The sequence below is a fragment of the Juglans regia genome, chromosome 4 (assembly GCF_001411555.2).
Source record: "Juglans regia cultivar Chandler chromosome 4, Walnut 2.0, whole genome shotgun sequence".
Taxonomy (NCBI): Eukaryota; Viridiplantae; Streptophyta; class Magnoliopsida; order Fagales; family Juglandaceae; genus Juglans; species Juglans regia.
In genome coordinates this window covers 1,237,115-1,248,814 of record NC_049904.1, presented here as the reverse complement: position 1 = coordinate 1,248,814, position 11,700 = coordinate 1,237,115, and the positions used below count along the sequence as shown (strand labels likewise).

The 11,700-nt window shown below is 35.5% G+C and overlaps 1 protein-coding gene across 1 annotated transcript; it reads left to right on the top strand.

The window, feature by feature from the left end:
* The first annotated feature begins 5,761 nt into the window (after positions 1–5,761).
* Positions 5,762–7,843, top strand: LOC108995141. Its single transcript, XM_018970641.1, has 3 exons — positions 5,762–6,453; positions 6,538–6,938; positions 7,077–7,843. Exons 1-3 carry the CDS (start codon positions 5,762–5,764, stop codon positions 7,841–7,843), a joined length of 1,860 nt encoding a protein of 619 aa, XP_018826186.1.
* Positions 7,844–11,700: the final 3,857 nt, after the last annotated feature.

Genomic DNA, 11,700 nt, shown 5'->3' with positions numbered 1-11,700 from the left:
GCCACATCAATTTGTAAATTTATTTTTATGTAATTTCTTTATGACGAAAATTATTTCTCTCACTATATATATATATCCTCCTAATACTTAAAAGCATGTATAAGATCAACAGTAGTGAATAGTTCTTAATAGTCATCTCCATCCAGCGTCCTCTTTTTGATTTCTCGTTGCCTTCTATGAAATTTCTTTCTTTTTAGTCAGGATTTTACTCTTCTTCGTTGAGTTAGAAACATCTTAGCATTGATTTATTTTCGTGGTGTGACAGTTAAAATATCTGGCCTCTTCATACAAGAGATGGAATGCAACTTCTCTTGCTTTTCCACCATATGCAGAACAACTTTCAGACTCAATTGGAGGAAGAAAATTCCGTGCTGTTTGAGATTTCTCCTCGCCGTTGGTATGCAATTCTCTTCTGATTTCACCTTTGGCTTCTGCATCTTGTTTTTCTTTTTCCATTTCTCGCATGGCTTTTTTCTTTCTACACCTCAACAACGTAAATTTATTTCTTCTTCCTTTCCGATTTTTCCCGTGCGATTGCTTCTTCATTTCAGATTTATTCTTCAACCTCTGTTTTGTTTTTCGATTTATTTTCGCATCTCTATTTTTTTTCTTCTTCATTTTTTTCTTATTCGAAGACAAAGAGGGGGAGAGAAGTGCCGTGAGAAATGGGTTTCTAGGTACAAATCGCAGTGTGCGACGGAGAGGGAAAGGGAACTTTGTGGTGGCTGGGTCCGCTAGAGGTTGTCGTCGGTGTCAACTGGTGGAGGTGCAGTGGCCTGGGTGGCTGCCTACGGCCTCAGAACTGCACACAAATGGGTCAAACCCATTTCGGTTCGGTTTCCAAGGGGGAGAGAGAGGGCTGCGCATGGGGGACTTCGATGGCGGCTGGGTTGGTCGCCGGCTTGAGGGGGACTCGTCGGTGGTGGTCGTGAGGTTCGGTGGCCGCGTACAGCGGCGCAATATGAGATAAATGGGAGAAACTCATTTCAGTTCTGTTTCCGCGGGGGAGAGCGACGGCTGCGCGTGGGGGACATTGGTGGTGCTAGGGTTGCTCGTCGGCGTGAGGGGAACACGCCGGTAGTGGCGGTGATGATGGCCGGGGCTCGACGGCGCCGGGCTGCACTGGAGGAGAACCGGCCGAGGGGAAGAATCGCGTAGAAGAGAGAGAAAAATTAGGAAAAAAAAAATTTTCTACAAAATTACTATAAAATCACTTAAATATATATATATATATGTTCCTATATTTTACAATTTCTCATCTGAAAAAGATTAAATAATAGTAAATTCCTTTTTTTTTTTTTTTTTTTTTACAACTTTGCTTTTGTCTTTACTATAATATTACATTGTTGAATTTTTTACATAGGTTGAGCTCCGTGACGTTGAAAGTGGAAACAAAATATCCCAACGACTAGCTACTTATGAGAGTGTTGAAAGTATGGATCTTTTAACTTTTTAGTTTTGTACTGTGAATTAATAACTCAAAATTATCAACTATTATTGTTGGAATATTAATAGTTGATGCTTGAAGATCATACACATTTTTTACTTGTCTTAAATAATCTAATTTGCTTCTCTGATTTTAAGATCTTTTAAATTAATTATTTAATGTTAACACTTGAAGAGATAGTAGATGGTTGAATACTAGCTCAATAATTGTTTTGCATGGACTTTGAGTTGTTTTTAACTCATAAAGGATTCAAATATAAATTCTAAAAGAGGATCTACCACATTTATCTTCTCAAAAATAAATAAAAAAACAAACCATCTCATCTCACATTTACATCCAAACATATGCTAAGATAAATCATATAAATGCAAGATGATATTTGTTATAACTTATATTGAACCCACAGGTATATACACTTGATACCACATCTAAAATTATAATTTCGAATTAATCTAAAAATAATACTATATTTTAATTAATGAAATACCATTGCTTAAAACATTCACTAACGATATTTTATTTAATTAGTTCCACCTGTCTTAGTTGATTTTACACTACAATTTTGCTTCTTTTATAATTCCAAAATAAACATAATAGGTTTGCCATTTGAAAAATGACATCAATACTTACAGTGTTACCCATATAATTATACGTAACCAATTATTGAAATGTTGAAAATTTTAAAAATTGAAATTTGAATTAAAGAATTTGATAAAATAGAGTACATACTCAATAAAAATAATATTGTGCATAAAGTTATACTCTAAAAGATGCTTGAAAAATAAAATGAAATAAAAATTTTGTGAATAGTAGTAAGAAAGTTTGTGAATAGTAGAGAAGTAGTTTTGGATTAAGTAATTATTGGATTTTAAGAAATGAGACATAACAGTTGAATAAAAAATATTATAAAATTAAAATATTTTTAAAGTATAATTTTGTAATTATACCTCTTTTACTATTGTTTTACTACTAAGCAATTTTTTTTTCCTTTTGCTATTTATATTTGGATTATGTGTTATATCTTATTAGTTATGTATGCATGTTTATCAAAAAATATTTTTTTACAAAATTGTTATAAAATTGCTGATAAAATTTTATCAACAAAATTATTTCTGTATGTATGTAATTTTACTACAAAATTACTATAAAAATTTTGTAAAATTTTTTTTACTAGATTACTATAAAAGTTTTTTACAAAATTACTATAAATGTTTTAAGATGTTTCCAAACATGTGTCAAATATAGTTGCTTTATCTTAAAGCTTTAGAGAACATATTTCAATTGGTGAGGTTTCCTGCAATTTTTCAAATACCAAACATAATATTTTCCGGAAATAATTCTCAAGCTTTTAGAATGTAAATAATGAAATCCATTTGATTAGTCCATTAGGATTAATTACAACCTTACCATTGCCAAATTTTGTTCTCTATTATTCCAAATATTATAAACATCTATACTAAAACTTACTGTTTATAAACACTTAGGTAAGTAGAAATTTTTATTGCCTGGGAAATTCTGTTTTATTTAATTATGGGCTTCTCTATTATACTACCCTTCCCTAATTGAACACACAGGAAAGGTAACCAACTTATTAATATTCTTATTTGTATTTTAAAAACATTAGATCTTAGATATTCAAATAGGGAGTTACATAAATTTTCTTTTTTATACTCTAAATTCAACAAATATTACAAATTACCATTAGAACATATTTAAAACGGATCTGAAATCGTATGGTTTTCTTGTTTAGTTGTTAATTTTAATATATTAATATATATGGTTTTGATATTTCATTTATTTAGTCAATTAGAAATAGAAAATTCTATACTCACAATAATATCTTTTATATAAGCCAGTACTCTTTCAAATTATAAACTGGCTCATTTTATAAATTAACAATATTATTATTAGATGTAAACACTATATTTATATTTGTTCACCATACTTTATTTATTCTATATTAACATGCTTCTAAATCTTTCATAACCATGCTTAGATTCCAAATTTATTTCATGCAGGAACATTTACCGTATATTCAAAATATTGTAAAATTATATTCAACCAAAAAATAGATCATACAATTGGGTACAGATTTAGATCAACTCCAAAACCAACGTCACAAAAACTTCAATATTCTCTCCATAAATGCTGTGAATGAGGAGAACACACCACTTTGAATCCATAACCCGCAAACTTTACTTTCAGTAACGAAAGAAACAATTATGTAATATTTAGTCGTTTCAGAAACAAACTGTAATATAAATTCGAATGTGTACGTAACAAACTGTAATATTTAGTCGTCTCTCTCACTATATATATATATATATATATATTTGTCTATGTGTACGTAAGAATGTGTGTTTCCGAATAAAAAAAATATTAGGACTAGAAAATTATTTTAAAAAAAGAAACTACAATCTCATTGAAAAATCTAGATTGAAGATTTGAAGCTCAAGACCTGGGTTATGTGACTCTAGGGTTGCATCATCCGTTTATTTAAAGAATGACATTTACGATCCAAAGTTATCTGTATGACTGTATCCCTTGTATATCTTGGTCTCTGCTCTTGTATTTCTAGGATTGAAAAGATCATGATATTCTTGTATGAGACTTGAACAGCTCGTAGTCTAATTCCTTGTGACAAAGCTCATGTATTTCTTCGCATAACAAACCAAGCCAAACTTGGAAACTTCACAGCAAATCTGGAATTAGAGCAGCCCTGCTCTGCCCTGATCCAAACTGCATTATGAAACTTTTGCGTGCAAGTCAAATTTTCTGGAAGATTTTTTTCTCTTCTTTTTACAGGTTATTCGAGAACAAAGTTTTAACTAATCTCAAAGATGCATAGGCTTTCGGCAAGAAGCATCCTGCAAGTATACATCAATTAAGTGTAAAATTATTTTAAGAGACTCTCATAGGCCTCTTAAGTGACGTAAAGACGCAATCACAACAAAAGTATGTGTGTTATAAAACGATTAAAGATCCAGACTTGTAAGAATTCTACGATAATTCGAATTAATCTCATTTAACATATTGTATATAAACCCCAATTCAGTTACGACCAAACAGCCTCCTCATGCCCAACTCCACCTCCTGACTTTTGCGGCCACCTCTTGGAGCACATGAGGTACATCATACATGTAAGGTTGCTTTCTGCCTTATGCGGGCGAGCAACCATGCACCACCCCCCTCATGACCATGCCTACAAGGAATGTTACGACTCTAATGAAATGAGATTCTTTCTAATCTTCTAATATATTTTTAAATTTACTCATTGTCAATAAAATGTATAGAAAAACAAGATCTCGTACTTGTTCATTCACAATTAACAGTTTCCTGCAAAGGGTACATTTGTTCATTAACACTGAGGGCAGGTTTGGAGAGTGAGACAAAATATAAAATTTTCATCTCATATTATCTCATCATTACACTTTTTTCAAATCTCCATACAAAATATAATAAACAATTCAACTTTTTCAAATCTTAATACACTTTTTTCAAATCTCAAAACAATAATAATATTAAAACATAATATTTTAAACTTCAAAACAAAACATAAAATTCTCATCTCACCTCCCAAACCTGCCCTGAGTATCACTTAGTGTGTTTAAAAATACAAATATTTTAAAGTATTTTTAGATATTCGCAAATATTTATTTTTTAAATATCACTCAAATATAAAATATTTTAAATTTTAAATTGTCAATTGTCAATTTTTTCATCTAATCATTACTTAATAATCATTATAATTTTTTTAAATTTTCAAATAAAATACAGAAATTAATACAACTTTTTTAAATCTTGAAATAAAAATAATATTTAAACAATTTTTTAACTTTAGAATATTTTTCATTCAACTTTTTATCTCAACACCAAATAAAACATTTTAATTCAAACTATTTCAATATTGTTAATAGATATTCTAATATATTCTAAGTATCGAAGGAGCCCTTATGGTTGATTGTGTACTAGAATAATGTTTTTGTGTATTATTTTGTTGCTATTATTTGTAAGTGCTTAGTGACTGCGAACCATAGAGAAGTAGAAAATAAGAACATAAACTACTACTGAACAATGCATCAAATATGTCCCTTTTTTTTATTATTAATTATTTAACATTTTGGCCGAAAAAGTCTTCTCCTTTTTTCTCTCAAGGAAAAAGGGGTGAAGTGTGAGTGGAGTAGTGGCACGAGAAGGTAGTTACAACAGAAAAAGATTCTGGTGGTGGTCCAGGGCGAGGGAAAAATTTTCAGTGGGGGAACGTAAGCGGAGTGGAAAAGAACCTGCGAAGGCCACGACGGCGTGGGGTGGTTCATGGACTCTCTGGAGGAGAAATGGAAGGGACTGAGACTTCTGGAAGATGAGAATGCTAGCATTGAGCTCGATGAGGATACCACGACTGAGTTGATCTACAAAGAACAGAGAACTGTGTTGGGGAAGATCTTTTCATCAAGAATAATCAGTAAGGAAGTTTTGGGGTCGACAATGGCAAAAGTCTGGAAGATTAGCAAAGCAGCGAAGTTTACAGAGGTATGCCCGAATACCTTTGCTATTATCTTTGAAAATGTTGCTGATAAAATGAGAGTTTGGGAAGGGAGGCCTTGGTTGTTTGATAACCAGGTCCTAGTGATGAAAGAGTTTGAGGGGTACAAACCGTTACATAGTGTATCCTTTGACTCTGAATGCTTTTGGATTAGAATCCATAACCTGCCTATTTCCTGTATGACAAAAGTTAAGGGTGAACAAATCGGGGGTACGGTAGGGAAGGTAGAGAGGGTGGATGTTCAAGAAGATGGGAGTGGATGGGGAAATTTCTTGAGGGTTCAAGTCCTCTTGGACCTAACAAAACCTGTAGCAAGGGGGAGAACTTTAACTGTGAGAGGGAATAGATTCTGGGCCCCATTCAGTTATGAGAAGCTACCAAAAATCTGCTTCTCATGTGGATGTATGGTTCATGGAGTGAATGGATGCAGTGGAGGTCAAGGGAACAATGAGGAAATGGAAGAGTAATACGGCTCTTGGCTGAGGGCAAAGCAAACTCCTAGACCAAAAAGCTTTAATGGTGCTAATTGGTGGAAGGATGATGATAGCAAATGGAAAAGAGAGAGTGAAAAAAAGGAAAATTTAGAGACTAGGGCTGGAGCAAAAGAAGGAAAAAATGGTTTGGGGAGTGATGAAGATGAGGGACAAACTAGAAAGAAAGAAAAAGGAAGGGAAGAGAGTGAGGGAGGAAAAGATTTGGAGGAAGAAAATGGGGATAGAGAAGATGAAGGGATGATGAGAAGGGGAGAAGAGAGGTGGGATAAGCAGGCAACAGAGGAGGAGTCTGAGAACATGGTGGACAAGGCTTTAGAAGAGACTTATGGACAAATGGTGGAGGTTTCATCAGAAGGTAAAGGGGGGATTGGGGTAGAGGACCATCCAAAAAAGAAGGGAGAATGGAAGAGGAGAGCTAGAGCAAAAGGGAAGCAAGTGGTTTCAGACTATCCCAGTAAAAAAAAAAACAAGAAAAAGGGGCTATGCAGAAAATGAGGAAGATGAGACAGGTAATCTGAAGAAAAAAGGAAAGGGGGGCAATGAGGATCTAGAGGGTTTCTGCTCTGATTTAGTGGCGGTGACTGATTTTCAGTCCCGCCAAACATTATGAAAATCCTCAGTTGGAACTGCCGAGGGTTGGGGAATCCTCGGACAGTTCAAGATCTCTACAATATGGTAGAGAAAAATAAACCCAGCTTAGTTTTTGTGATGGAAACTAAGTCTTTAAAAAAAAGTTTTGATAGTTTGAGGAGAAGGCTTCAATGTGAAGGCTGTTTTGTGGTTGAAGCAGTTGGAAAAGGGGGTGGTTTAGTTCTGTTATGGAACTCAGATGTGAGGGCTGAGATTGTGAATTACTCACAAAGCCATATTAATGTTTGGATCGAAGAGGAAGGGGAGAAAAAATGGTTACTAACCTGTTTCTATGGGCAACCAGATACCAATAAGAGAAAGGAATCTTGGTCCTTGTTGAATTCTCTTAAACCAGCAGCTAATATTGGATGGTGCATAGTGGGAGATTTTAATGAAATACTTACTAATGATGAAAAGTGGGGGGGAAGAGCAAGACCAGAAGGCCAAATGGAATTATTTAGAGAGGTTATGAATGAAGGCAATCTTTATGATCTTGGTTGGAAAGGTGATAAATTTACATGGAGTAATTCTCATGGAGATGACACCTTCACTAAGGAAAGATTAGATAGGGCTGTGGCAACCCCTGAGTGGATGAACATATATAGAGAAACGTGGGTGGAAGTTATGGTGACAAGCACTTCAGACCATAAACCCTTACTATTGCATGTTCTAAAGAAGAAGGGCAGAAACTGGAACAGTCAGAGGGCTTTTAAATATGAGGCAAGCTAGGCTTTTGAAAAGGAATGTGAAAAGGTCATAAAGGAGGCCTAGAAAGGAAACCAGATCAGTCACATTTCTGTGCTATTGCAGAAAAGTGGGGCTGCTTTACAAAGGTGGAGTAAGAAGAAGAGAAGGGGGGTGACAAAGAGATAGAAGAAAAGTCCAAGCTACTACAAAGATTACAAGCTGAAGAGAGCAGCAACAATATCGAGGTGATTAAAAGCTTAAAAGCAGATTTGAACCTGTTACTTGAAATGGAAAATATTAAATGGAAATAAAGAGCAAAGTGTAATTAGTATAAGCATGGAGATAGAAACTCAAAGTATTTCCATGCTTGTGCTAATCAAAGAAGAATGAAGAACTTTATTAGAGAAGTGGTTGATGAGAATGGTAGAAGGGCTGAGGGTCAAAAGGAGGTTGAAGACACTTTTACAGCTTATTTTGAGAAACTTTTTCAATCTACAAATCCTGCAAATGAGGATTTTCAGCAGTGTTTGGTTGGTATGGAAAGAAAGGTTTCTTCTGAGATGAATGAGGCCTTGAGCAGAGACTTCTTAAGGGTGGAGGTGGAGGAGGCTTTGAAACAAATGGCTCCTCTTAAAGCCCCAGGACCAGATGGGTTTGGCCCATGTTTTTTCCAGAATCACTGGGAGATTGTAGCAGATGATGTTTGCAGTGCTGCACTTTCAGTTTTAAATGGAAATCCCTTGGAACATTCATTGAATTATACTTACATAGCCTTGATCCCCAAGTGTAAAGAACCAAAAAAAGTCAGTGAGTATAGACCTATAAGCCTTTGCAACGTTATGTACAAAATAGTGTCCAAAACCATCTCAAATAGATTTAAGAAGATCCTGGCCAGCATCATTTCTCCAACACAAAGTGCTTTCTTGCCCGGAAGGTTGATTAATGACAACATAATGGTGGCTTTTGAGTTGCTTCACTCCATGAAGACTAGGAAAAAAGGAAGGGTGGGAAGCATGGCGATTAAATTAGACATGTCTAAGGCCTATGATCGTGTAGAATGGGGTTTCTTGGAAGTGGTGATGGAAAAGTTGGGCTTCAATGAGAAATGGATAAAGTTAATCATGAGCTGTGTTAAGTCTGTTTCTTACTTAGTTTTGGTTAATGGAATCCCAGGGAAGAAATTTTGGCCTAAAAGGGGTTTGAGACAAGGTGACCCTTTGTCTCCTTACTTATTCATTCTTTGTGCTGAAGGTTTAAGTTCCTTGTTGAATTTCTGTGAACTTCAGAAACTTACAAGAGGAGTACAAGTGGCCAAGGGAGGAACTAGTATCAATCATTTGCTCTTTGCAGATGATTGTATCCTGTTTGGTAGGGCTAAGATAGAAGAATGGAATAGGATTCAGGAGGTGTTGAACACTTATGAGAAAGCATCAGGGCAGTTTTTAAATAAGGATAAAACCTCAATCTACTTCAGCAATAACACAAGGGCAGAAGACAAGAGCAAGATCTTGGAAGTCAGCAACTCAATAGCTTGTGGAAGCTATGAGAGGTACTTGGGTCTTCCTGCTTTTGTTGGAAGATCTAAGTTCAATACTTTTAGAAGCTTGAAGGAAAGAATTTGGCAAAAAATAACAAGCTGGAAAAACACTTTTTTATCACAAGCGGGTAAAGAGATTTTGATCAAGGCAGTGCTCCAAGCCATACCCACTTACACCATGTCTGTTTTTAAGCTTCCTAAGAGGCTGTGTCAAGAGATTAATGTGCTTTTTTCGAAGTTCTGGTGGGGTAAACAGCAGGAAGGTAAGGGTATTGTATGGAAGAAATGGGAGAATCTGGGTATGCAGAAAGGGAAGGGGGGCTTAGGCTTTAGGGATTTGGAGAGTTTCAACATGGCTCTTCTAGCTAAACAAGGATGGAGACTGCTCAAAAGCCCTGAGTCTTTGTCTGCCACGATATTTAAAGAAAAGTATTATAGGTACTCCAGTTTCTTGGATGCAAAGCTAAGTTCCTTGCCCTCTCTTATGTGGAGAAGCATTTGTTCAGCAAGGGAGCTAGTTATTGATGGGATGAGATGGAAAGTGGGAGATGGTAGTAAGATAAGCATCTGGGGTTCAAAATGGCTACCCACCCCTACCTCTTTTTCTATACAATCTCCTGTTTCTTTATTGCAGGAAGATGCTAAAGTGGAACAACTTATTGATAAACAAAAGGGGGAATGGAATGAGGGAAGGATCCGAGAAATTTTTTCAGAAGAAGAGGTGGAATTGATTCTAAGTATACCTCTGAGTAGAGGCCAGGCTAAAGACAAATTAATATGGGGTCCTTCCAAGAAAGGAATCTTCTCGGTGAGCAGTGCCTATTTTCTGCAACTAGAAAGGCTTAAGAAAGAAAAGGGAGACTGTTCAGTAGGGGCTGTTATGGATGAGAGGTGGAGAAACATCTGGAGCCTGGAAGTTCCAAGTGTAACAAAGATGTTCTTGTGGAGAGCTGGGAATAACTTACTGCCTTCAAAAGAGAATTTGTTTAAAAGAAAGGTAGTTGAAGATAAAAGATGCCCAGTCTGTAATGCAGATACAGAAACCATTATGCATGCTTTGTGGGATTGCCCAGCAGCCAATGATATATGGGCTGAGGTTGAAGGTTGTGTGCAAAAATGGAGAAGAACAGAGGAGGATTTCCTGATGTTATGGGGGAAGTTAATGGGAAGGTTGAGCAAGGAGAAGTTAGAAGAGATGGCGGTTCTATTCAGGAGGGTTTGGTTGCGCAGAAATGAGTTTGTTTTCGAGAAGAAGCTAAGCTGCCCTAAGTATCTGGTAAAAGGCAGCTCAGAGAGTTTATTTGAGTTCAAGGCAACTCAGAGTCTCACAAAACAAGGGGTGAAAAAGAACAACACCAATGCAAGAAATGCTATGAGATGGGAGAAACCAGAGAATGGATGGGTGAAAGTGAACTGGGATGCAGCACTAAACCTGAAAGAGAGAAGAATGGGGGCTGGGATCATAGTGAGAGATGAGAAAGGAGAAGCTTTAGTTGCTATGTGTGATCAGAAGACCAATGTTGACAGCCCAGTGATAGCAGAATGTTTTGCTTTGAGAATGGCGGTAGAGCTATGCAGTGAACTCAATATACACAAGGCTGTTTTTGAAGGAGATGCAAGAATTATCATAGAGGCAGTACAGAGTGTTGAGGAGGAAAATTCTGTTTTTGGTTCCTTAATTGATGACATTAAATTCTTATTTCAAAATAGATTAGATTGGAAAATTCAGTTTGCTTATAGAGAAAGAAACATAGTGGCTCATACCTTAGCAAAATCAGCTATAGATCTGTTAGAAAAAACAATTTGGATAGAGGATGTACCCGACTTTGTTGTAAGAAGTCTGGATAGTGACAAAAGTTGTATTACTTGAATGTTATAAATGAAATACAGAGGAATTGTTTTCAAAAAAATATGTCCCTTTTTATTGCTATAATATGGTCAGAAGAAAGTTGGGTGTAGTTCAAAGCTGGTACTTCGTAAATGCAACCACTGCCCAAATGTTAAACCCATTTTATCTAAGTTAACTTATAAAATAAAAAGAGAATCTTACGTGGTTATAAGTATCGTGTATTTATTTTAAAAAATAATTAAATTTATTATTAAAAAATTAATATATTTTTTTATAAACCTCATATTTACATTAAAATATTTTATACATTCGATTACGAAATATCAATTTCCAAAATAAAAATGTCAATATCTTATCAGGACCAGAGTTGAAGAAATCCAATGTTCGATGTAGAGGGGAAAGCAACGTGCCAACATGCATTATGTTGGTCACCTAAACCAAGTTGTGTTTGGTAAGGAGTAGTTAGGTCTAGGCGTCTATGAACTTGGAATGACTTGGGTCCCGAAAACGTTT